Here is a 24390-nt window from a genome sequence, read left to right on the forward strand (position 1 = left end):
GGTATTTTAATGACCGCAAACCGATAGTCATTCCCATTGTTCCCAATTTGTGCCAAGTCCTGCCCGCCTATCGATACACTGTTTGTTTGATCGCCGGGCCATAACTAACTATCGTGCATTTCTACTTGTCATCATTGAGCTCAGCGGCATTTATTTCCAGAGTCATGGTAATTGTTTATTGCAAATAGCAGTAATATTTTGTAACTAACTCACCCTGGCCTTCCAGTTTCGCAACCAATACGACAGCGATGTTACGGTGTGGAGTCCGCAGGGCCGCCTGCACCAGGTGGAGTACGCCATGGAGGCCGTGAAGCTCGGAACCGCGACTGTGGGCCTGAAAAATAAAGAAACCGCTGTGCTCGTTGCCCTGTGCAAGCCCACCTCGGAGCTGTCGGCCACCCAGCGCAAGATCATACCCATTGACGATCACCTGGGCATCTCCATTGCCGGGATCACGGCCGACGCCCGTGTCCTGAGCCGGTACTTGCGCTCCGAGTGCCTCAACTACAAGCACTCGTACGACTCGACCTACCCGGTGTCCCGACTGATCACGAACCTGGGCAACAAGATGCAGACCACCACTCAGCGCTACGACCGCCGTCCGTATGGCGTGGGCCTGCTGGTCGCCGGCTACGATGAGAAGGGGCCGCACATCTATCAGGTCACGCCATCGGCGAACTTTTTCAATTGCAAGGCCAATTCGATTGGATCGCGTTCGCAGAGTGCACGCACCTACTTGGAGCGTAACCTGGGCACGTTCTTGGACAGCTCCAACGATGAGATCATCTGTCACGGAATACTGGCCATTCTCGGCACCCTGCCCACAGACGAGCATCAAAGCAAAGAGAACAGCGGCCAGTTTGTAAGCCTATTGGACATTGCGTGATGGTGTAGACATGACCCTTAACTCTCGCCTCTTTCAGAACATCACTGTGGCCATCGTCGGCAAGAATCAGCCCTTCAAAATCCTTTCGAGCGAGGAGAACGACAAGTATCTTAAGATGGCCAAGGAGCGGGGCGCTCCAGCTGACCCGCCGAGGAACGACGACGACGACGACCGCCCATCCACCTCAGACCAATCAGATGTCGGACCACGCGACCCAGAAGTCCTGGTTGCCACCGAGCAGCGTCCTTAGGTTATTGCTTGGGTATAAAATCACCTTAACCTTTACGAATGTAAGATTGAAGGATACAATAAAATTGTTCTTGCATTTGCATAGATCTTAACACGGACCAGAGGGTAGTTGCTGGTGGATAACTTAGTTGAGGTGGAAAAATTATTTACAATTCATATAGCTCTTAGGTGAATATCTTAAATGTAAAAAATGTAAGGTTAAAGGGTACATTGTTTTGGAATTCTTAACATGGAGGGAGGTAATAAGAAGGAGCTGAGCATTATTATATATAAGAAAACATAAAATTATTTAAAAATATTTTTCATTAAGTAGAAGGTAATTTTTTATTTTACATGGCGGTAATTTTAAAATTGTTCCTAAAGCAAGGTATATTTTCTTGCTTGAAGGACGGTAACACTGAGGAACACCTTTTCAATGCCGGTACGATACTAAAATATATTTCCTCTATAAAAACAAAGATAATTTAATTCGGTGAATGACAAGTTACAAAGCAAATGCATAAATATCTTGCCAAATACCTGCGGTTTCAACATAAGCTAAAATATTTAGTCTACCACGTTTTAATTAAAATAAATTACATAACGAAAGTGCTAGCAAGTGATAGGAGAATTATGAAAGTAAACAAAGTTTTTCTGTGTTAAATGAGTCTGCTTTATGTTTTTAATAGATTAATGTTTAGGAGTATCCATATTTCATAATAGTTTCTGTTAGTAAGGTCAGTTTACGAAGGGTTCACCTTTGTTTATAGTTGTAGGCTTTGTTTTTGATGGTGGAAATAGAGCCCTAGAGTTGATCAACAGGTTGAGTACCTTGGTGTTTTTTCCTAAGACTTAGTAAAACACCACATTTAAACTTAATTCTATAATCTCCAATAACTATAAATGCCTTGCCTTTTCCAGGCAAGATGACTTTGCCCGATCTAATCGCCGGTCTCTCGTCAAATCCCTACTTTGGTGCTGGCTTTGGCCTGTTCGGAGTGGGTGCCGCCGCTGCGGTGCTAAGGAAAGGCCTTCAGGGCGGAACGATCCTGTTCCGAAGACACTGCATGATTACTTTGGAGGTGCCGTGCAACGACAAATCCTATCAGTGGCTCTTGAAATGGATCACCATCCGGGGAGCCCGCAAGACGCAGCACCTTAGCGTGGAGACAAACTTTGCGCAAAACGACAATGGCACTATAAAGACCAGCTACGCCTTCATACCCAGCATCGGAAAGCACTGGTTTAGCTACAGAGGCAACTGGATTCAGGTGGAGCGAACCAGAGAACAAAAAACGTTGGACCTGCAAATGGGTGTTCCCTGGGAATCAGTCACCCTAACAGCTCTCGGAAACAACAGGGCGATTTACTTCGACATATTGGAAGAGGCTAGGCAGTTGGCGCTGGAGGCCACCGAGGGCAAAACAGTGCTGTACACAGCCATGGGTGCCGAATGGCGACCCTTTGGTCATCCTCGGCGACGCCGTCCTACCGGATCGGTGGTTCTGGATCGTGGTACATCTGAGAAGATCATTGCCGACTGCAAGGACTTCATCAAGAGCTCCCTGTGGTACACCCAGCGCGGCATTCCCTACAGGAGAGGCTACCTGCTCTACGGACCACCCGGTTGTGGCAAGTCCAGCTTCATCACTGCCTTGGCGGGCGAACTGGAGTACAGTGTGTGCCTCCTGAACCTTTCCGAAAGGGGTCTCACCGACGATCGACTCAATCACCTGTTAAATGTGGCCCCCGAGCAAAGTATCATCCTGCTGGAGGACATTGACGCCGCGTTTGTGTCGCGAGAAGCCACTGCCCAACAGAAATCCGCTTACGAAGGGCTCAACAGGATAACTTTCAGTGGACTACTCAACTGTTTGGATGGCGTGGGCTCCACGGAAGCCAGAATTGTCTTCATGACCACAAATTATATAGACCGCCTGGATCCAGCCCTCATTCGACCTGGTAGAATAGATTTAAAGGAGTACATTGGTTACTGCACGCAATATCAGTTGGAGGAAATGTTCAAGAACTTCTTCGCCAATAGTGATCCCACCAAAGCGGAGGAGTTTGGAAAGCGCGTCAACTCCTTTGGCCGCTCTGCAAGTCCTGCCCAAATTCAAGGCTTTTTCATGAGACACAAACTTTCTTCTCCGCAAACAGTCATTGATTCCTGTGAAGATATCTGGGAAAATGTCCAAATAAAAAAAATGATTAAATAATGTTCGACGTTTTAACTTAAAATAAGTCTAGTTTGGCTTTAAGTTTTAAAACATCTTTTAATTTGACCTGCTTTTCAACCTCTTTTTAAGTTAATTTCATTTTTCAATGTCTAATTTTTACTTGCTTGTAAATTACCCAATCTAACTCGCCTAAAAGAACGTCTTGTTTTATATTATGATTTAATTACATTTTTATAGGTAATTTAAAAATATGAACTATGTTCTAAAATATATGTATATTTTATGTGACATTAAATTTGATTAGTCCTTTGATCTTCTGGGCCTTCCAACCTTGCCCTTCCTCTGACCAAGCGTTCCATTCGAGTTGGCGGGGCCTTTAAGTAATTTGTGCCAATCTTGCTCACACACCAAGCTGGCCCCTAACATAGTATACCTTAAAGAAGAGAAGTTTAATTGGTTATGGGGGTCCCATTGCACACTTCTGATCCACTTACCTATCACCAGGACGCAGACTGGATCCACACTTAGCACAACTAAAGCACCTTAGATGAAATACGCAATTAATTATTTGTTTTTGTTGATTTTGTAAATCGATATTATTTATTCCAGTAAGTGCTTTCGCTACCAGTTCACTCGGGGGTATGGTTTCTCCGCAGCCAGAACACACTCCAGAGCAACCAAACATGCTGAAAAAAATAGAATTTTATTAATTTTAGTTAGTTTGATTTAGGATTAAACGTTTTGTTTCTCTGTTGATACTGGTTTTGGTGATTTTCTACTTTGGACATTCAGATGTTTTGAGATCTGAAAACTTAAATAAACTTAAGACAAACAAAGAAGAACATCAGATGAAGAGCTGGGACTATAAAATACCAGCTACTTATTACCCTTTCCAAAATTATAGGATATTTAAAAATATTTTTATTAACTTTTATACACAAAGTTTTCTACTGACTTTTATCAATGATACCAAATTTATCTACAATTTAGCAAGTAATTCTCTGGGAACAGAGAAGTTCTTTAGACATGCGGAGCTCAAATTGGCTTTATTAGAGGCGATTACATTAAACTTTCACAAACGACTATCAAGTTTGTAAAAGTTTAATGTAGGGGTTGCAACTCCTCGCTTTAAAAGGTATAAAGTAGCGTGTATAACATAATGTGTTTGTTCGCGCGCATACCTGGAATAGTCCTTTTTGCAGAGAATCAGGCCTCGCCTCGTAAAACAGCTAGAGCCCACTTCTGCTAGCATAGCTCCACAACAGTGACATTTAAGGCAGCCATTGTGCCAGTATCTGTCTAAAGCGTATAAAAGATATCTATCACTTATTTTATCTGCAAGAAAAGAGGACAAACGGGGCAAGTTAATATGGATTAGGCGAGAGAGGTAGTCTTAAGACAACTCACCTCCACAACCACCACACACTTTAATAAGGGAGTTAGAATGAATTAACTGCTGATTATTGAAATCGTTTGAAGATTCGTCCATGAACGATAGCTGAGACGATGAGATATTTGAGTTGGTCTCGACAGTGTCCTTGGTGTGGTTTGAGTTTCTGTAGTCGATTACTATGGGGGCGAAGTTTTCAGGACTAGATGAGTCTTGGTGATGGGCCGCTAGTATGTCTCTGTATGAATGGAACGTTGCATTCATTGCAAATAATGTTGCTGACTTAAGTCGTAAAAGGCATAGGGGTCCTGTTTGCGGTTTAAACCTGAAAGTGGAGCGAAAGGATGCGTTATAGAGGGATATAATGTGACATTTTGTGATTCAGTGAGCTTACCTTTCGAAGTTGCCTGTAATTGAGCTTAATCGTGTAAGAACTCCATAACTGCAGTGCTTCTACCATGAATTCAACTCGTACGCCTCTATCCTTGTGGGAAGTAAATATAAATATCTGAAATGAAATAATAAAAAATGTATCATGTTAGATTCTGAAACTGTAGGACTTAAAAATTGCATATGACTCATCCAACCTTATCATATACATTATAAAAGTAAAGTTATACCAGCTTTAATCCCAGCTTTTCAGCGGCGGTGAATAAAATATTTATTATCTCAATCGATGACAGAACGTGCCCCAAGCGCATAGCGATACACAACCAGCCCAAAAAAGTATTGTTTCATCTTCTGGACTCTACATTCTATTGGATATTATTTTTAAAAAATTGCATTACCCACAGCTGTCGTTACATACGAATCCAATTAATTTGCCCGTACATATATACACAATTAAAACACCCGAATGTACGTACATACACACACCCGCAGCGAACGCTTGCTATGTACGTATGTGTGCATGAAACTGCGGTCCTATGCCGATAGACTAATCAATATTTAATTTGGCTAATTTGCCTGGCCCAGCACTCGGCTCGACACTTTTCTGGTCGAACCCTTTGTTTTTATATATAAATACCGATTTGCTGCCAATCGAACATTTGATCGAAGTTTTGCCTACATATGTATATACTATGCAGGCATTTATTCCACCGAAACACTGCTTTAAATCTCTCACTTGCAAGCTATTAGCACATTTTCCACTTACACACGCATTAATCAATAATTTAATAGCGACAAATTCTTTGACAACAGCATGAGGAACAGTAAAATCGCTTCGGTTTCAAATACCATTTCTTGTATACGACTTTACATACAAAACTAATTCATAGATATGAAAGCAAGCAATACGCAATACAGGGTGCCCCGTGCACCGCCTCACTTCTATCGTTGATTTCACTTATTTGGCCATATATCGGTGCGAACTATCGCATCAGTGCTGACGTTTTCGATTTTTTTCGCTCAGATTCGACAAATAAAAATAACTTTTCAAAAAGATAGGCAAAACCGTTGTATATTGGAGGGGTAAATATATTTTGATAACTTGCAATGCTCACTAAAAGGCTTAGAGAACTTGATATTTCCGTAGATATAATGCGAATGAGACGCTTTTGCATTATATTTTTCATTAATGGGAGTTAAATTTGCCGTCTGAACTTGGGTAAGCATTTAAGCCGGTGTTAAAATTAAATAAACGCTTGTCGCTTGAGACTGCAATATTTTTTTATATGATGTTCACACATGTCATACCTTGGGGAACAGTGGGATTATTTGGAACATGTGAAGCATCGGTTCCCACTGACCATAAATGGAACGGACTGCGTCCGCCGCCACACGCACAGCGTTCAACAGCTGGATAGCGGGAAAATAAGAATAATAGGTGATGTAGTTATGTAATTACTATAGTAACATTCGGTGGTGACAAAGAAAGATCGTTATGATGTACTACATAATTCATAAGAAATTTGAGTCACCACCGATTAGGTTTCGAGCATGGTAAGCGCAGAAACAACAGTACAGGGTTTTTTCAAAGTAAAGGGTGATTAATAAAGAAACGTAGTACTTTTCAGTAGCTTACTTCTCCACTTTGGTGATAATCAGCAAAATTCGAATACTGTTAAGAATTATAACCAAGAAACAAATTAGTATGACCGTATTTGGTAGATGACTTCAGTAGAATTATAATCAAAACGAAATGAGAATCTAATAAAAACTATTCGTGGGATACTTCTTTAGTGGTCGGAGAAAATATATACAAACCAAACCCCGGAAACCATTCGGTGACCCCTGTCCGTCTCATTCAATGATGACGCAATTGTGCCTTGATGACCCATTATGACCTAGATAAGCTTTTGAGTTTCCATCTAAAAAAAGTGCTATGTAACCATTTACGGTAAAGGTGCTATTACATAGGCAAATTCAGACTGCTTAGCTTTTCTGCTGTCATATACATACATACAAAAGTTTAGAACATTGATAACCTTTTTTATTCAAATTGCCTTGGTCACAAGGCTACTGATACGTATGCAAACCCGCTCCGCGACACATTTGTGCTTTCTATTTTAAGCAATCTGGGACTTTTAGTATTCATCCTGCTATACCTGTTTTACTACTTGCTTTTGTGTTCGCTGAGACCTGCCTTGTACTCCAAAAAAAGCAAATTATTTCTACAGTATTTGTATGTATTCCAATTTTCTTGATATGGAATTAAAGGATATATTTAAGGGTAAAATAAACGTATACATTAAATATAAAAGTATTTAAACAAATTGTTTATTCAAATATTGTAATTCTTAATTTAGTTTTTCGTGAAAATAACAATTTCTTAACTTAATTATGGATTAAAATATCTATGAAGTTAAATCAATGGAAATTATGCGCCCAGTGCTATTAAACGGCGGAGCCGCGGAAAGTGCTTCATACGTACTACTCTCAGTAGTTTGAGTTATTGGCCTCTTTTCCGAATTAGCCGAATGAGCGTACCAGTCTGTGAGTCTGACCAACTCCTTAGAAAAAGTGCAATTTTCTTGATTGTATTCTTTTCTGTGTCCTTGAGAATCAGAGAAAGTATTCGATGTACTCAGGGAACTAACCAACGAATGATTTTCTATAGAGTTAAGCTTTATAGAGTTCGCTTTAAAATTTGAAAAAATGTACACAGACTGTTGTAGGGGCTTAACTGAATTATCTACTACTGATTCTGTCTCAGGAGGACACTTGCTTGGCTCAATGGATCGCCTGCTGGACTTTCTGTTGCTATGCGTAAGTTTTATTATAGTAAGTGCATCCGAACCCAGTCTTTTAGGCGAGCGCATCGTTTCTCCTTGTTGCTCATCGTCGTCAGAGGAGCACAGGTCAATTGTATCAACAACTACTTCCTTTGTAGGTGAAATCCTCCAATGCGAATTAAGCGAATTGTGGCGCGTTAGTCTTATATTAAGTTTTGTATTTGCAGTGTGATTTCGCTCTTCCATTATATGTTCCGATATCTTTTTCAATCTGACTGAAATTGGACGGCATTGCTTAATCAACGGAGAGTTCAAAAACAAAAAGTTTTCTGTAGTGTCCCTGCGTTTAACAAATTGACGTCGCGGAAAGGAATATATGTGGTAATTATGTTCATGCGACTTCTTAAATGTGCAATGCACGGTAGTGTTTGATTTTTTCTCGAAATACTTTTGCCTGGTATTTGATTTGATGATAAGTGGCGTGTAACAAAATCGATCCAGGCGGTCCTGTCTTTCGGAAACATATTCCTTAGATATTGTTTGTTTTGTCGACTTCAACAATTGCTGTCCTGCAGGTGATGATATTGGAATAAACGAACATCTACTAAACGAATGAACGGTGCGATTCCTTCGTGATGGTAGACGCCTCTTTCTATTCGTGGTTTCCGTTGATGTTTCTTCATGAAATGAATATGTTTTCTGTTTCTCTTTTGACGAACTGTTATCAGTGAATTTGGATTGCAGGCAAAAGTTGGAAAGAAAAGCGTTGCGCAGCTCAATATCCTCGTTTTTCCCCTCGCATTTGTTGTCTGGCTCAGGAGAATCACAGAGTATGACATCATCCTCCATGCAACAAATGTTTTCGTGCTCCTGAAATGCAGAAATTACACAAAATTAGGGTTTCACCTATATTAAGGTTAAATTGAGAAATGTATTCAACTTACCAGAATAGCTTCCTTTGAATACAGTTCGGCATCACAGTTGTCGCATAGATAAATATCAAAAGGGGGTGGCTCAACCATCATATGTTGTACGTTTTCGCTAATTGAATTGTTATTCTTTTGCAGCAACAAGCACTTTCTATTTTTTTGTTGTCTATCATACGACTGAAACATAACCAAAGAATTCGTTGCAACTTATTTGAAACAACTTAGTGCCGTAGAGCCATTTACTCACCATGTTTTCATTTCGAAATGTAACCAGCAGTTTGTTGTTTCTTCTGTCATACAATGAAGTCGTTGAGTTATAATTGTTTATGAATCTCAAGCTCGCGTGCTCATACGCAGCTAAATCATTACAGAATCTTAATAAAAATAAGCTTTTGTGAAATTGATAGCAGATAACCACAATTTCTTTCATTTTTTCCATCCAGTTCTAAACAAAAACGATAAAATATAACATTAGACAATAGTTTTTATTCGACATTAAGGTTTTAAAACATTCTAATAATCGTAATCTCAAACATTTTCTTACCCCAACAAATGCTTTCGGCTTTTTCAGCGGAATCTCGAATGGTGCGTTCTCGGGCCACCATTCTGGCTCACTGCAATCCACTTTCTTTGGTAAATTAATATGTCCTAAAGAGCACTGCACCATGAACGGAATAAAATTTTCTAACTGGGACTCCGTAATTTTTTCTAGGGAAGTTGGATATCCGTTCGCGAACAAAAGCGGCAGGTTGGATATCATGTTGTGTTGAGCTTTATCCTTTTCATCCATTGTCACTAAAAGTATACATAGGAATATTATATTTCAGTTTTACTCATACAGTGTTTGAGCTTAAATTTAATATTGGCATGGCTTTACCTAAAAATATGAAATGGAAAGGTATTTACCTTTCGATAAACTGTTATCATAAACCTTATTCAGTTCCCAAAAAGCCCCTAGGCATTAATAAACAGGTTTAACATGTCTATCCGAAGGTATAAATACCATTGTTGGTTTAAACCACAATGCATATTACTCCTTTTGTGATTGGAAAGTAACAAAAAATAGATATTACTTATCTGACAGACATTTGGATACTTTGACAGCTCGCAAGTGGGAAAGTTATTACAAACACATACACTTTGCCCGATTGTAATGTTGCCTTTTCTAGTATACCACTTGTAAAGGGTGAAGGTAAACTGAGCAGAACACTTTCAAAAGAACCTTACCTTTCCTTTCCTTCACTTTTTTGTAATAAACATAAGAATTAGAAAGTCAAATTTATCTTTACATGTACATACGTATACCTTCAAGATAAGTTCGACACTACCAACATGTCACTGTATTATCTTCGTGAGCGAAATAGTAAAAATAATATGTACACACATTTTTGTATACCCGTTTTGGATAATGTAGTATTGTAAACCAGTGTACCCACATTTACTCAGTAGGGTGTTTTCCAGTATAGTCATTTACTGTACTGTGAAAGAAAAGGTTTTTGCGGCACGAAGTTCGCTAGTCAATTGCTTCACACTACTGGAACAATTTTCTTTGAAGCAGTCAATGCTGAACAGGGAGGAAAAGAGCCACACGTGTTGCGTTTTCTCAGAAAAAGAGATGCCACAATACCAACGCTAGAGTAACTAAAAGAACTACTTCTTGGAACACTATAATATTGTATAAATAGATACAAAAATTTCTTTACTAACTAACCAATAAAATGTTTAAAAAAATACAATAACAATCCAATTGTTAATATTACATAGTTTATTGGAAAACATAACTTTTTAGTGACAGAATTGACTCTGCGCTAGAACCAGTTGGGAATCATAAACGCCCATATTTACTTTACTTGTTTTTATAAAAATGTTAATGAATGATATAGAATGAAATACCAATCGATTGGTCTAAAAACAACTTGCCACGCCCACAAAACCTGTACGGCGCTAGAAACTCTCTGGCCCTTCGTACGCAGCGAACGTTTGTTACGCAAACATGTCACACCCACTGTAACGCCCAAAACGGTGGCTTCTCAAGTTCAAAATGTGCACACGAAAAAACTGAATGGTAAAATTGATTGTTCAGAGTTGCCATGGTAGTCCAGTGGTACGATGCGCTAGACCCAGTTGGGAATTATAAGCACATTAAAGAAATTTTGTCAATTTATTGTTGCGCACTTTTGTACGGAACTATTAAATAACTATGTTAGTTGTGGCTTTACTATTAAACAGTAAACAAGGCATGAACAATTGTAAGTACTTAATAAACTACATTGGTCAATTTAACCAATCGAATTTTTGGTGCGTAGTAACAAAATTTAATTGAAATGTATTGCTCTTGTAAATACATATCGATTGACCTAAAAAAAAGTTTGCCCGCCCAATCTAACGCTTATAACGCTTAAATCTGTCTGACGCCCACATTTCCATTTATTGAAATCACTTGTAGGGGGCGCTTTACCATCTTTGTTTGCTGCTTGTATATCCCATCTCCCTTTTGTTTCCCTTACCTGAATAGCGGGTATCTGATAGTCGAAGCACTTGACTATAGCGTTCATTCGCTTTTTTTTAAAGGTGGTCGTATAAGGTGTAGCGGCACTCTTACAACATGTGAACATGTAAAGTAAGCAATTCCATTTCACTCATACACTTTCAACGTCGCACGGAATATTAAAAGTATTTAAATATTTCGGTTAATCATTGGAAGCGAACTTTTGCTCTATGCTCTCTACTTGAAAGCTCCCTGCTTATTCTCAGGTTGTTGCGAAATGTTCATAGGAAACGAACATAAGGTGGGCAAAAGTGAAGTCTTCATTATTTGTTTGTTTTTTATTAGTATATTTCGTGTTTATTTGCCTATCGTCGACGATTCATCAACAGAGGGACCTGAATAAAACTCGAATAGAGATGAGATTTTTTCAAGCACAAGTCAGTGTGACGTGAAAAAATGAAAAAGCTGTCTTATACAGTTAGTTGGTTAGTTAGTTTATAGTTTATATGGTTAAATGAATGATGTTTATACATTAACTCTAAAACTGTAATTTGATGGCTACTTAATTAGGTTAAACATCGCTTTAAGAAAACCAATTCTTTTCCCACAATGCGTGTAGCAAGAAATGGGGTGAATGATAATAGAACAAATTCTAATAAAAGTTTGATTTACCTTCATTTGTGCTCCTGGATAAATGATCCTGATTGTTTTCTAATCAACAAAATGCAAGGAGAACACTACATCATTTTCTAGAAAAATAATGGAAGGAACTGGCCGTTCCTAAAAAAACAAGGCAATTGATAGCTAACAAACTGTGTAGATCCAGACATATTTGCCAAAGAAAAAATCGTAATGAAAGTTTAATTTACCCATTTTCAGATCATTTTTTGTAACTGATCAACAAAATCAACAACACAGCTCTAGGAAACCATCAGTCCCTATCAGTAGGACAAAAGGCCACACTAAAAGTTAAAAAATCGATAGCTACAATAATGTAGATCCAGATATGTTTTTCAAAAGTAAAATCTTAACGAAAGTTTAATTTGCCTTCATTTTTGATACTTTTTAGTAACTAACCAACAAAATAAATGTTGAACATTACAACTGCAGGAAACTACATGACTCAGTACAGTTTTATCCAGAAGATCTATTGGCCGAAACGGTCACACTAAAAAACAAAAAAATCGATAACTGCAAGACTGTGTAGATCCAGACATATTTGCCAAAGGCAAAAATCGATTATAAACATTTTTTTATTAAATAATTAGCGAAGAATATAGCCTGATTCGAAAACTAGTTATTGAGCATATCTAAGCATGGAAATGTTATAAGGCAATAGGCTAATTATTACTTTCCTCCCTTTCCACCCAAGTTTGCAAAGAATTTCGCGCCAGGCGTTGCCACCTTGCGTTAGAACGAAATCAAGTGGTTACGCCTCACGATTTCATTAAATGACATGAATTGGATTGTCCAACTTGCGGGTTTATGCAAGAACACAGGCTGCTTGGAAGGATATTGTGGCTTTCCGCAAAGACTTTTGTTGAAGTTCGAGCATGGATGAGGGGGTTGCCCAAAAACTTTGTTTCTAACTGCAGATTTCTTTGCTGAAAAACCACGAATGGCTCTCATATGTGTACATCCAGCTACACTCACACACGCACACACATATGTATACCAAGAAAACTAGAATAACTTCGCGAAAAGAGTTCCTAATGCGCGACTTTTATTAATTGTATATGTAAACACATATGCATTCACCTTCGCAACATTGTACATAAACACAAGTAATCATATGTTAAATAGATGTTTCATATGCTGAGGTATAAATATCCCACCTGATTTAGACGAGTGTATGTAGTACACGCAGGAAAAATTACAATATTATGCACCATTTAAATATAAATTATAAAATAAATATAAGATCACTGATATTTAGCATTTAACTGATTGCTGAAGAACTGCATTTCGACACGAAATATTTAATGCAAGACATTAAACTCGATGCACTGGAATGCTCACAGCTCTCTGCATATACATATCACAGAACTAAACCAATAGAAAGTAGTCTCAAAAGCCAATCCAATCAAATGTAACCTTATCAGTACGCACCAAAAATTCGCAATGATTAACAAAACGCAAGACACGGAGATCCACAATCACAAATATGATAACATAGTTACAGTACACAACACTTTCTTCGTAAAAAATTAATTTGTTGTAGCTGCTATCGAATAGTCGGAGTGAGAACTGGCTGAAAAATGACGAAAACAATTGACGAATACGTGGAAGCCATTAAATTGAAACGCGGAATTGAAACAAAGTCCCATTTTCACTGTAATATCGCCTTTTTTCATCCAAGAGCTCACATCGACGAAAACCGAGTGACAGCTATGGGACAGAGCGAGATAGCTAACGCCTTTCGTTGCATCCTCTTTCAACGCGGTATTCTGTCGAGCTAGGAAAGTACTAAAAAATACTAGTTTTTCTTAGTAAATATGGTAAAAAAGTAGCAATTTAGGCATGTTTTTTAGCAGAACCACTAGTAAAGAGTTCTCCGCCAAGCTCTCCTCCTTGAGGCAATTGCTGGACTCCAACACCACCAGCTTTCGGGTATAGAAGTGTTCTCCATTTAATATTACAAATATCATTATGAGGGTGATTTTATAGCGAGGAGGAAAAAGGTCGGGTTGCTGTGGAAGCCACCACCAGCGATTGCCAGAATGCTAAGCGTCTTTCTTAAGCGCGAGCGCAACAACCCCTTTTCCAATCAGGCATCCATTCCTTTAAGTCCCATTTTGGTGTATTAGGAATCGGAGTTGAACAGCACGCTGTACATTGTCGGCAAAGGTGGAGAAACTACTAATTTTATTAAAAATAAGGAAGCATTCCTCCTTTTTTTTTTTATTGCTCAATTACTCAGCTCAGCTGATTGACAGTATGAACTCAGAAAACTTTGGTCACACTACATAGGCTGTCCACGTCAGCTGTTATCGTATGGCGGATGTGAGCAGATGGAAGTATCGTGTTGGTCAAAAATCCCAACTGTCTCACACAAATGGGCTCTGTGGAAAGAGGCTATACAATTATTAGTTACTACTTCTGGGATATATCATGAGTCTTGGTGAACGCTGCACTGATGAATCGAAAACGTCCCAAAATGTAATGTTGCAAACAATTTGTATGCCATTCCTCCGTTCCTAGAGTAAAAAAAACTCGACCAACTATCGATATGTCTTTGTTGCTTGCAAAAATAGTTATCGTATTGTTCTGCCAATCCAATTGTGCAACGTGTTTGAGGAAGGCAAAGAACGAGAGACTTAACTCAAAATGAAAGTAGAGGCACTGGATAAATTCTGGACTGACAAGAGTCGCTACGATGTTGCCGAAAAGCGTTTCTACGAGGGCCCCCAGAAGGTAAAAGAGTCAACCAATCGAGTGCATATATAGGCACATAAGTACATAGAAAGATTTCACGTGGCCGGCAAAAGAATTCGGAATGGTTTTGGCAGTTGTTTGCGAATATATAAACATACATGCATACAAACGTAGATTATTCTGAAAGCGAGGACGCCAGAACACACATGTTTATAACTAAAGTACAACTGTACAATGATCTATAAAAAGGTGCCTATAGGAAGCACTTGAAATACCCGTGTTCATATTGTACATGAGTATGTTCGTGTAACTGTATGTAACAGGTGAACTATAAACAATTTGAAAAAAAAAAACAAATTGTCAAATAAAAGGCAACCAAATAGAAAACCAGGGCAATATTTAGTTAGATTTTTTACTGTTTGACAAATAATTAAAAAAAAAATTGGCAGGATTGAACATATATTTATTATATATATTCTCATTATAGGCACATTATTTAGTTGATAAGAAAGCGACCTGTCAGTCAGTCATCAATCAAGCTTATTTTTCAGCATGACAACAAGCTTTAAATAGATACTGCAGATCATTATCCTACTAGAAACAATTTATGAAAAAAACCACTGAAAAGTATATTATTTTAACTACTTTTGTGTTGTAATTCCGTAGTAAAACCATCGATACACCAAATCTCAGATCACACAAGTAATCAATGGTGTTTTTATTCTTAAAGGTCACTGATCGCAGCCACTACAGCCCTTTAGTAAGCGAAATCGCAAAGGCTAGGGAACACATACAGAACTCGCTGGAAAAGGTAATTATTGCTGTGATATTTCCTTCTCCTTGCTTTCTTATAGCCGATTTTTAGTTCGTATTCCGTCAGGCCTTATCAAAACTTTCGTTAAATCGTATTCCTAGGTTTTTGTTTTTATTCAAAACTAAAAGAATGTATTATTATTATTTGTGTGTACCTTATATCCCCACTACCACATATCTTTTTTAACTTCTTTACCTATTTTAGTAACCCTCCCTTGTGTATTTCCAGATCGATGGAGTTACTTTGGACGATGGCTCAAAGTACGAGCTCGCCAGACGACTGTCTCAATTGGAAAGTGTAAACGAGGAGCTGAAAGCCCAGGTTTCCGCCTTGAACCAGCTCTTGAATGCCGTAGTAAAACGCTTGGACTCTGTCCAAAGCAATTTAAACTTGACCAACGGAGAGGCAAAGAAGCCGGAAGCGGAAACGAAGAAAGCCGAGGCAAGCAGCAAAGACGACGACGATGATGTCGATCTTTTCGGTTCGGAAAGCGAGGAGGAGGAGGAGGAGGCCGCCCGCATCAGGGAGGAAAGACTGGCCGCCTATGCCGCCAAGAAGGCCAAGAAAGTTCAAATTATTGCCAAGTCGAACATTATCCTGGATGTGAAGCCCTGGGACGATGAGACCGATCTTAAGGTAATGGAGACCGAGATCCGCAAAATCACCCAGGACGGCCTACTGTGGGGAGCTTCCAAGTTCGTGCCAGTTGCCTTTGGCATCCAGAAACTGAGCATCTCGTGCGTGGTTGAGGACGACAAGGTGTCCATCGACTGGCTGACCGAGGAGATCGAGAAACTGGAAGACTTTGTCCAAAGTGTTGACATTGCTGCATTCAACAAAATCTAAAGAGTATACACGTATTTTTTAATTCAGATGCGGATTTACCTCATTACACATGTTTTTGGGAGTCATTTAAATAAATATTTTGATAAAACATACTAACAATATGCATTTTATTGGGACATATGGTTTTCGGGAAAGAGTTATTAAAAAACTATTTGTTTTAGAAAAGAAAAATATTTAATGGAGTCATGTTTTCGCCACATTGATTGTAATGTATAAGAAGTATAACAAAATAAAGATTACTTATAAACTTAATATTTCGGTTCACAGCTAAATTAGACATTATTAATAATGTTTAACCTGAGGGACTAGTTTCATAAGGCTCTATAAATTATAAATAGTTAATAATTAGGTTTACCAACTAAAGCATAACTTCGTTTTCGGATTTCGCTGATGTTTTTCGTGCCACTTCGCAACTGCCTGGAGAGGATCGAAGCGTTGTCATGGCTGTGCTAGTTGGGGCATATGATTTCGTCAAGCCCAGGCGATTCCTAGTCGAAGCAGTGCTGGGGCTGGACTGCAATCCTACAGGATAGAGATAAAGATAGATCAAATGGATCACTATTTAAAATCAGGCCTTCAAACCTACCGAACTTCACCAAAATCTCATTATAAATTCTCCGTTTGAAAACAAAGATGATGAAAACAAATATTCCCAGTAGCACATTGAACGAATCGCTGATGGTCCAGAAAAAGGTTGTCTTATGATCGTAAAACAAAATGCTCACTAGCTCCAAGAGCCATGTAATGCCCATGACAAAGCACAGTTTTGTGTTCATAACAAATCTGGTTTTGTCCTGGAAGAATCGCCTTTTCAGCACTGGCTTTTCGCTGTTTAGGCTCTGCATCTTGTAGATTTCGTTCTTCACTTTGTTGCAATATTTCATGGTAAGCACGAACAGGACCAAGTTGAAAATGAAAAGAATTCCCACAGGTCCCGAAAAGAATAATAGGCTTGCAGATCCAAAAGAATCATCTGAAAATACAAGAGTATATGCTTTTAGGGGTTTCATATTTTAATTTCTGTTAATCTCACATGTAAACCAGCAACGACCGTGTCCGAAATTGGGTCTAACCACATCAGGTAGGATATCGGATTTGGTAAATGCTATGGTGATGGTCGTCAGCAGAGTTGGTAGTCCCCAGCCATAGCAAGAATACCAAATAAACTGTCTTCTCAGGTCACTTTTTTCGCAGCTTTTAATTTTTGTTGATCTAAAAATTAACAATGAATAATTAGTATGAAAAAGAAAGCAAGTAAAACCAATATTCTTACCCGAATGTTTTCCATATGTCAAAGGAAGTGATATTCATCCAGGAAAACGCAGCCATTAAACAAAAGTACACGAAAAAGCCTAAAAATACAAAAAATACCTATTTAATTTGATTATATCAAATTTAATATATTTTATTTGTACTATATTTGAGTTCATTACTTTAATTTAATCTAAAAAAACTCAAATTTGTAATACTTCATTAAATATTAAATTGTTTTAAACAGCTGATAAACAGCTGACCACAGTTCAAAGACTTAGTTAGAAGAGTACGGCACTTAACAAATGAGTTTATTGATTTCTGGCTTTTACGAGACAATTACTCTGGGTGTCAGGTCTCAGCACGACTTGTGCAATTAGTTAATTGCTTTTACTGACCAGAGAAGAAGCAGATGTCGTCATTCGAGGTGGGCTTCAACTGGCCCAGGGCAATTCCCAGATAGGCCGAAAACAAGCTGCTTACAAGGCAAATAAGAATTTTTCCAGGAAGATTCCGTAGTTTGGCAATTGATATATAAACAATCAAGGTGAGTGCGTAGAAGCAACAAGATATGAGAAGACCGATGGGATACATCTTGAAGCGAATGCGGTCGCTGCCCACTACCTTGGTGTCAAAACAAAGAAAGGTGTAAAGCTGCTCTGAAAGAAACGAGGGCAAACAATTAGGAATTTAAAATACCTAACCAGGGATTGTTCGTTCTATTCAAATGGGAAGGAGTTTACCTTTTGATGGGGTCTGACCCTCTCCACGCAGTACTGATTGTTTGCGTACATTTTCAAAGTGTTGTGTATCAGCAGCGATCCATTAGAAGGACTTATGGTATGCGCATCATCTGGAAAGTTATCGGGATCCAAACGAAACTTCTGACACTGCAGGCCATGCACCAGTCCGAAATCTGAAAAATTCGGAGTTGTACAGGGTTGCATTGGCAGTTCTGACCTAACCCAACAAAAATAAAGCGTGCGTCTGATAAGACCTTTCAGTTTTTGATTAGCACGATAAGAAAGTTCGACAAAAATAATTAAAATGAGCAAGTTAACAAGAAATGTCAACAATAATGAGTCATTATCAATGACGTATCACAACCAATTGAGTATGATATTTGTAGATATTTGTTATACGCGTTTGTTTGGTACTTAAAGATAATTGTTTACACTCATTATTCTTTTTGTTCGTTGGAAAAACAGGGGAACTGACAAATGGAAGCCATCAAATAATATTTTTCACTATTAAATCTAAGAACTTAATGGGCGATTATGGCCTCAAACGGTTTTATTTCCTATTTCCCGTTAAAGCACTTAAAACGACAAGGTGAAAAACCATAAAAATGGGAATAAAAAAATCTGCTTACCCGATGGTTTTGAGAAATTGGCGTTTATATTGAGGTTCTGGAACCCCTCGAACCTCATTTCGGCGCCATCCTTCTTGCAGTAGGTGCTGGTATTTCTCTTCGCATACATCTCACCCTCGGCACAGCAGCGTCGAATACACGGAACCTTTTGGCAGATTTTGGGTTCTTGACATGCCCGAACAAGATACTTTTGCTCCGAAACCTTTCCTCTCTCCGAGGCAAACGATTCGTAAATGGCTTCGATGCAAAACTTGGCGGCTGGCAGACTATTGGAGCCATCCCTCCAAACCAGGGAGTTGTTTATGAACTGCACCCTCTCCGAGGACACCGTGTACTCCACCAGGGCTCTGCCGGCCGAACAGTTTGGGGCGTTATCAAAAAATATAATTGGGCTGCTGATGATAGAAGAGTAAACAAAGAAATCGTTTGCGCCAAGTGTGCATGTATTATTTTCGGAAGCGTAAATAAATCCCTGTGGGCAGCACTTGTTTACAAATCCAACACTTTGAGGCGGCACATTCTTTTCGAATTCGCAAGATAAAACGATGAGACGTCTGTTTAGCAGCCCAATGCACGAGTTATTCCCCAGATACAAGCTACTTTCACTCAGACCACTTAGCCCCAGGCTCGTGAGGTTTCTGCACTTCGATAGCTTCAGGCGGTGGCTTGACTCATTGGGTGCCTCCAGCCCAAGGCCTCTGGGGGCTATCAGTTTGCCTATCACTTGGGTTAGATCCGGAAACTCTTTGAGGTTCCTTTCCGCCGAAGCGCACTCGAAGATTTCCGCACTGTCCGGTCCGTGGTATTTGAATAGCACCGAGTTCGCGCTGCAGCACATTTGAACCGAAAGCACTTTCGAAATGCCACCCAGAATCAGGCAGGCCAAACTCAGTGCGACGATCATTGCTGGCGCCTTGGATTTGATTTTCAATGACCAATTGCTCGGCTTGTGTAATGTTTGTATCTTTTCTTAGAACGGACTTCTCATATCTTATCACTGATTCGTTATCGGGCAATAGCAATACCGACTTCGAACCGCTGCAGTTGGCGGATTTAACGAACTGAAGTCTTCGCCGTTCCTTCGCGAGCAAATGCGAATGTTTATGGGTAAACATTTCGCCCACTCACACACTCGCGGCGAAAATCGATGTATATAAGGAACACATTTGTGGATTCGTAAGCTTGTTCAAATAGGTTAGCCCCATGGAGTGTTTTAACACTTAGCATGCTGGGTGCACATGGAAGGCTATCAATACACCCGAATGGCTACGTATTTACTTGGGTACGTAATAATTATTGATGACTTTGGACAGTAGTTTCCTACGGCCCGGCACACGGACCTGTGCTTGTTTTTATCTCGTAAAGCTTATTACGGAAAATTGAACGTTCACTTTGCAGATAGCAAGGAGGTTATTTAAATTTATTAAATGTTCTAGCCTTTATTATTTAATTTAAAGTATATTCTAGTCTTCGCCAGACTTACGAAACATGGACCATTTCCAAAAATTAATCATAGGTCGGGATCCTGTGAGTTACCTTTTTCAAATATTTAGAAAGTTATTTCTACGTACTAATGTAACTATCTCTTAGCAAACTGATTAATTTGTTAAAACCATTAACGAAATGCCACTTCTTCTTGATAGGACTCCTCAAATCAGTTGTGTATTCACCGCGATCTTGATCGAGTGATAACAGTGTGCAATTTTCCTGCATCAGCTGTTTGGCTTTGCTTCTCTTCTTTTGCAGTGCTTCTACCTTAGAGTTTCCAGATTGTATCGATTTTCTGAGTGATAAAGAAGTTAGCTCGAAAACTTAGAAATAAAACCATATTACGTTATATAATAGTGATTATGTAAATACATTTATTTCTTTATGGCTTATATTAAAAGTATTATCCAAGTCAGCTGTTTTTGGTCAGTGCAAGTCACATACTCAAAAAATTCCAGCCGTTCCACATCTAGCATAATTTGGAATTATTGCGCGAATGTCTGTTCAGACAAGGCAAAATGTTATTTTTTTAGAAATAAATGTGGTAAAGAGATAGAAAAGGTCACAAAAACTATGCATCAATCATTTTATACAATATATTAAAGCACGTATTCATTTTGACTTGTATTTCATTGTTATTATATGAAACTACAGGACAAATAAAAATGACAATTTTTTATAGTTTTAGTTTTTTTTCTAGCACTTAGAACATTAATTGGTTTTTTAAAATTAATTTACCTATAATAATAAACAAACAAACATTTTGCTTGTTTTCAACAGGAAAAAGTTGTTTCATTTCAACGTTCCAAAAGGTAGAGAAATCGCTAATGAATTTGTTGGTACACCGAGTGAAAATTTTTTCCGAGTCGAAGCGAAATTTGTATTATTGATAGCATGTTGCAAGGCGACTTCATTATTTTGTAGCTAAATGCCATTTTTTATCGCAACGCAAAGTTGAATACGTGAGCAATACAATTAAATCGGTGAACGCAGTGACTAAAAGAGTCAGCCGAAAGCAAAGAACGCGAATCATTTTTTAAACGAACTAAATTAAATTTTCACTGTGAATAATGATGACTGAAAAGTTAAATTCTGGGCACACTAATTTAACAAGCAAGGGGTTTGTATATTTTATATATTTATTTATATTTGGCTAACAAAATATAGCCGTCGATATTGGATGGTACATCTATGCTCAGACACCGTCAAGTCATTGAACCGTTAAACAATTGAGAACATTCATTGCAAAAACGATTGAAAATCGAAAGCCGATGATATGTATGTTTTTTGTATGCCTTTCTTTTTCTTTGAGAAGATTCTAATTAACAATCAAAACTGCCGAGCAATGTTATCTAATAAAATAAAATGTAAACAATGTTGGGTCGCTTGAATTTGACTTGATTATGGTTAAATGCTAGCCGATTATTTGTATGTACAATGGAAATAATTACATATGTATGTACGAAAAAGTTATGTACATAGTGCACATGTGCATTCGTGGACATATTCACCGCTAAACAAGTCGGTTAAATACATATGTACGTATGTATATAAGCGTTGCACTGGCTAAATTTGCGCAAAAATATATTTTTATATCTACATAAATGGCAATGTTTCTTAATTTTGTGTAAATTGAACTTCAGAACAAAACTGGTATTCTTAGATTCAGCAGCGTGAACAGTTATTCGTGGGCTGCCATTTTTAAATTTCGGCTAAGCGTTTCTTTTCTCTGAGCTCCATTAAAAAATGTTTTAGAAATATGTTTAAAAGAAATTTTAGGAGTTCCTTTGCATAAAATAATTTAAAAATTTTAAATTAAAAAAATTATTAAATTTTTTTTTTATAAAATGCGAAACTGATAATTTCCTGTTTAATGCTATTTTTATTGGGCTTATAAATAATATTCAAAGATTAAATAATAAAAAAGATTCGTTTTTAAAAATTATACAATTTTTAAATACTAATTTACCATGTTTTCTTTAGGCTTATAAATGATCTTCAAATTGCTGGAAACACAAGTGACGATATGGGCTGGAAATCAAAGCTGAAGCTGCCGCCAAAGGACAACCGATTCAAAACAACTGTGAGTCCTAATAGATTACTTAAAAATAAACTTAAACCCAATTAGTTTATCAGGAATTTAAAGCATGATGATTATAAATGTATCCCCTTCTTTGTAGGATGTGACCGACACGCGAGGAAACGAGTTTGAGGAGTTTTGCCTTAAAAGAGAACTGCTGATGGGTATTTTCGAGAAGGGTTGGGAGCGCCCTTCGCCGATTCAGGAAGCAGCTATTCCTATAGCTTTAAGTGGAAAGGATGTACTGGCTCGGGCAAAGAACGGTACTGGCAAAACGGGAGCCTACTGTATCCCAGTTTTAGAACAAATAGATCCAACCAAGGACTACATCCAGGCCCTGGTGATGGTCCCCACCCGAGAGTTGGCGCTACAAACTTCACAGATATGTATTGAGCTGGCGAAGCATCTGGATATCCGGGTAATGGTCACAACGGGAGGCACCATTCTGAAGGATGACATTCTTCGTATATATCAAAAAGGTGAGATTGGCTGTTGAATCGTTGGAACTAGCTGTGATACCAATATCCCCGTTCTTTTGCCCCTGCAGTACAATTAATTATTGCCACTCCCGGAAGAATATTAGATCTGATGGATAAGAAAGTTGCTGATATGTCGCATTGCAGGATATTAGTTTTGGATGAGGCCGATAAACTATTGTCGCTTGATTTTCAAGGCATGCTGGATCATGTTATACTTAAGCTACCAAAGGATCCACAGATCTTGCTATTTTCCGCAACATTTCCACTGACAGTCAAGAATTTCATGGAGAAGCATTTACGCGAGCCTTACGAGATCAACCTGATGGAGGAGCTAACGTTGAAGGGTGTCACTCAGTACTATGCATTTGTACAAGAGCGCCAGAAAGTACACTGCTTGAACACTCTGTTCTCCAAGCTGCAAATTAATCAGTCTATCATATTCTGTAATTCCACGCAACGTGTCGAGTTATTAGCCAAAAAGATCACAGAGCTTGGCTACTGCTGTTACTATATTCACGCAAAGATGGCCCAAGCACACAGAAACCGAGTGTTCCACGATTTCCGCCAGGGACTCTGCCGAAATCTGGTCTGCTCGGATCTGTTTACCCGAGGTATCGACGTGCAGGCCGTGAATGTGGTGATCAACTTCGACTTCCCTCGAATGGCAGAGACATACTTGCATCGAATTGGTCGCTCGGGACGATTCGGTCATTTGGGTAAGTAAAACTATGATTTAACATATCATTGTTTCCTTTTCAAAGTTTTAATCGACCTGTTTCTAACTTTGTTATGTTCATTTCGATCTACTTTAAGGTATTGCTATAAATCTGATAACCTACGAGGATCGGTTCGACCTGCATAGGATTGAAAAAGAACTTGGCACCGAAATAAAGCCTATTCCGAAGGTCATAGACCCCGCCCTTTATGTCGCAAACGTTGGCGCATCCGTCGGAGATACTTGCAACAACAGTGATCTGAACAATTCTGCAAACGAGGAGGGCAATGTGAGCAAATAAAACGGTTGCAACTGCAACACAAGGATCTGAAGTAGAGTCTAAATCATGAAATCAATAAAAAAGATGAACTATTTCAGAAAAACAAAATTGTATTAAATAAATGGAAAGCAATTCAATTTTTTACACGCGCTATTTATGTACTTTGAGCGATTGGTTCTAGAATAGGTGCAATAAAATATGGGTTATAGGGATATACTGCAAGCAAGGAAGGGCAATGAGTTGAGAACTAGTAAGATCATGAGAGAAAGAGCTCAAGAAAATGTACTTTCCTAAACGAATGCGGGTGTTTCTAAATCCGGAAGGATTTAGTGAATTTGATCCCAAAGATCCTTGACAGGATACACCAGGACAAGAAACATGATGATTGTGGACACGCAGGTTTTCAGACTATA

At 38.6% G+C, this 24390-nt stretch overlaps 7 protein-coding genes across 12 annotated transcripts; 4 read left to right on the forward strand and 3 right to left on the reverse strand.

The window, feature by feature from the left end:
• The first annotated feature begins 10 nt into the window (after window positions 1-10).
• Window positions 11-1233, forward strand: LOC108034271 (proteasome subunit alpha type-1). Its single transcript, XM_017109133.2, has 3 exons — window positions 11-167; window positions 227-862; window positions 924-1233. The coding sequence occupies exons 1-3, from the start codon at window positions 165-167 to the stop codon at window positions 1134-1136; spliced, it is 852 nt and encodes a 283-aa protein (XP_016964622.1). The 5' UTR covers window positions 11-164; the 3' UTR covers window positions 1137-1233.
• Window positions 1234-1524: 291 nt separating this feature from the next.
• On the forward strand, window positions 1525-3606 carry LOC108035140 (mitochondrial chaperone BCS1). Of its 2 annotated transcripts, none has more exons than XM_017110585.3 (2): window positions 1525-1556; window positions 2036-3606. In XM_017110585.3, the coding sequence occupies exon 2, from the start codon at window positions 2041-2043 to the stop codon at window positions 3331-3333; it is 1293 nt and encodes a 430-aa protein (XP_016966074.1). In that variant the 5' UTR covers window positions 1525-1556; window positions 2036-2040; the 3' UTR covers window positions 3334-3606. The 2 variants fall into 2 exon arrangements, with proteins under 2 accessions (XP_016966074.1, XP_043950304.1); XM_044094369.2 differs by lacking the exon at window positions 1525-1556 and adding an exon at window positions 1578-1936.
• On the reverse strand, window positions 3497-5995 carry LOC108035150 (LIM domain transcription factor LMO4.2). 2 transcript variants are annotated; one of them, XM_017110597.3, is made up of 6 exons: window positions 5841-5995; window positions 5079-5192; window positions 4702-5009; window positions 4476-4629; window positions 3789-3980; window positions 3497-3727 (listed from the first exon to the last, which is right to left on the reverse strand). In XM_017110597.3, the coding sequence occupies exons 3-6, from the start codon at window positions 4946-4948 to the stop codon at window positions 3595-3597; spliced, it is 726 nt and encodes a 241-aa protein (XP_016966086.1). In that variant the 5' UTR covers window positions 4949-5009; window positions 5079-5192; window positions 5841-5995; the 3' UTR covers window positions 3497-3594. The 2 variants fall into 2 exon arrangements, with proteins under 2 accessions (XP_016966086.1, XP_050740842.1); XM_050884885.1 differs by lacking the exons at window positions 3497-3727; window positions 3789-3980; window positions 4476-4629; window positions 5841-5995 and adding exons at window positions 5305-5439; window positions 5493-5508 and having other exon boundaries at window positions 4978-5009.
• Window positions 5996-7383: 1388 nt separating this feature from the next.
• Window positions 7384-13534, reverse strand: LOC108034982 (uncharacterized). Of its 2 annotated transcripts, none has more exons than XM_017110322.3 (5): window positions 13387-13534; window positions 9334-9584; window positions 9037-9234; window positions 8805-8966; window positions 7384-8730 (listed from the first exon to the last, which is right to left on the reverse strand). In XM_017110322.3, the coding sequence occupies exons 2-5, from the start codon at window positions 9577-9579 to the stop codon at window positions 7483-7485; spliced, it is 1854 nt and encodes a 617-aa protein (XP_016965811.1). In that variant the 5' UTR covers window positions 9580-9584; window positions 13387-13534; the 3' UTR covers window positions 7384-7482. The 2 variants fall into 2 exon arrangements, with proteins under 2 accessions (XP_016965811.1, XP_016965819.1); XM_017110330.3 differs by lacking the exon at window positions 13387-13534 and adding an exon at window positions 13113-13327.
• A 992-nt stretch (window positions 13535-14526) lies between these two features.
• Window positions 14527-16411, forward strand: LOC108034938 (probable elongation factor 1-delta). 2 transcript variants are annotated; one of them, XM_017110210.3, is made up of 3 exons: window positions 14527-14691; window positions 15383-15463; window positions 15695-16411. In XM_017110210.3, the coding sequence occupies exons 1-3, from the start codon at window positions 14605-14607 to the stop codon at window positions 16310-16312; spliced, it is 786 nt and encodes a 261-aa protein (XP_016965699.1). In that variant the 5' UTR covers window positions 14527-14604; the 3' UTR covers window positions 16313-16411. The 2 variants fall into 2 exon arrangements, with proteins under 2 accessions (XP_016965699.1, XP_016965708.1); XM_017110219.3 differs by lacking the exon at window positions 15383-15463 and having other exon boundaries at window positions 14528-14691.
• Window positions 16412-16471: 60 nt separating this feature from the next.
• On the reverse strand, window positions 16472-19948 carry LOC108034927 (probable G-protein coupled receptor Mth-like 3). 2 transcript variants are annotated; one of them, XM_017110186.3, is made up of 7 exons: window positions 18936-19938; window positions 18307-18479; window positions 17962-18217; window positions 17586-17664; window positions 17346-17524; window positions 16899-17285; window positions 16472-16834 (listed from the first exon to the last, which is right to left on the reverse strand). In XM_017110186.3, exons 1-7 carry the CDS (start codon window positions 19837-19839, stop codon window positions 16671-16673), a joined length of 2142 nt encoding a protein of 713 aa, XP_016965675.1. In that variant the 5' UTR covers window positions 19840-19938; the 3' UTR covers window positions 16472-16670. The 2 variants fall into 2 exon arrangements, with proteins under 2 accessions (XP_016965675.1, XP_016965684.1); XM_017110195.3 differs by lacking the exons at window positions 16472-16834; window positions 16899-17285; window positions 17346-17524; window positions 17586-17664 and having other exon boundaries at window positions 18033-18222; window positions 18936-19948.
• Window positions 19949-21319: 1371 nt separating this feature from the next.
• LOC108034499 (ATP-dependent RNA helicase me31b) lies at window positions 21320-24121 on the forward strand. The gene is made up of 5 exons (XM_017109409.2): window positions 21320-21543; window positions 22407-22506; window positions 22604-22982; window positions 23051-23698; window positions 23796-24121. Exons 1-5 carry the CDS (start codon window positions 21494-21496, stop codon window positions 23996-23998), a joined length of 1380 nt encoding a protein of 459 aa, XP_016964898.1. The 5' UTR covers window positions 21320-21493; the 3' UTR covers window positions 23999-24121.
• The last annotated feature ends 269 nt before the right edge of the window (window positions 24122-24390 follow it).

This window comes from Drosophila biarmipes, chromosome 2L, assembly GCF_025231255.1.
Source record: "Drosophila biarmipes strain raj3 chromosome 2L, RU_DBia_V1.1, whole genome shotgun sequence".
NCBI classification, from domain to species: domain Eukaryota; kingdom Metazoa; phylum Arthropoda; class Insecta; order Diptera; family Drosophilidae; genus Drosophila; species Drosophila biarmipes.

Excerpts from the sequence above, each read along its gene's own strand:
- LOC108034938 (XM_017110210.3), top strand. The coding sequence starts at position 14,605 with ATGAAAGTAGAGGCACTGGATAAATTCTGGACTGACAAGAGTCGCTAC. Across the intron at positions 14,692-15,382 it reads TCTACGAGGGCCCCCAGAAG|GTCACTGATCGCAGCCACTA; the intron begins GTAAAAGAGTCA and ends TTATTCTTAAAG. Across the intron at positions 15,464-15,694 it reads TACAGAACTCGCTGGAAAAG|ATCGATGGAGTTACTTTGGA; the intron begins GTAATTATTGCT and ends GTGTATTTCCAG.
- LOC108034271 (XM_017109133.2), top strand. Across the intron at positions 863-923 it reads AAGAGAACAGCGGCCAGTTT|AACATCACTGTGGCCATCGT; the intron begins GTAAGCCTATTG and ends CGCCTCTTTCAG.
- LOC108035150 (XM_017110597.3), bottom strand. The coding sequence starts at position 4,948 with ATGAATGCAACGTTCCATTCATACAGAGACATACTAGCGGCCCATCAC. Across the intron at positions 4,630-4,701 it reads AGTGTGTGGTGGTTGTGGAG|ATAAAATAAGTGATAGATAT; the intron begins GTGAGTTGTCTT and ends CTTTTCTTGCAG. Across the intron at positions 3,981-4,475 it reads TGCAAAAAGGACTATTCCAG|CATGTTTGGTTGCTCTGGAG; the intron begins GTATGCGCGCGA and ends TATTTTTTTCAG.
- LOC108034499 (XM_017109409.2), top strand. The coding sequence starts at position 21,494 with ATGATGACTGAAAAGTTAAATTCTGGGCACACTAATTTAACAAGCAAG. Across the intron at positions 21,544-22,406 it reads ACTAATTTAACAAGCAAGGG|GCTTATAAATGATCTTCAAA; the intron begins GTTTGTATATTT and ends TGTTTTCTTTAG. Across the intron at positions 23,699-23,795 it reads GGGACGATTCGGTCATTTGG|GTATTGCTATAAATCTGATA; the intron begins GTAAGTAAAACT and ends ATCTACTTTAAG.
- LOC108035140 (XM_017110585.3), top strand. The coding sequence starts at position 2,041 with ATGACTTTGCCCGATCTAATCGCCGGTCTCTCGTCAAATCCCTACTTT.
- LOC108034927 (XM_017110186.3), bottom strand. The coding sequence starts at position 19,839 with ATGATCGTCGCACTGAGTTTGGCCTGCCTGATTCTGGGTGGCATTTCG. Across the intron at positions 18,218-18,306 it reads GGGTCAGACCCCATCAAAAG|CTTTACACCTTTCTTTGTTT; the intron begins GTAAACTCCTTC and ends CTTTCAGAGCAG. Across the intron at positions 16,835-16,898 it reads TGAGATTTTGGTGAAGTTCG|GATTGCAGTCCAGCCCCAGC; the intron begins GTAGGTTTGAAG and ends TCTATCCTGTAG.
- LOC108034982 (XM_017110322.3), bottom strand. The coding sequence starts at position 9,579 with ATGGATGAAAAGGATAAAGCTCAACACAACATGATATCCAACCTGCCG. Across the intron at positions 9,235-9,333 it reads AGCCGAAAGCATTTGTTGGG|AACTGGATGGAAAAAATGAA; the intron begins GTAAGAAAATGT and ends GTTTTTGTTTAG. Across the intron at positions 8,731-8,804 it reads ATTCAAAGGAAGCTATTCTG|GAGCACGAAAACATTTGTTG; the intron begins GTAAGTTGAATA and ends TCTGCATTTCAG.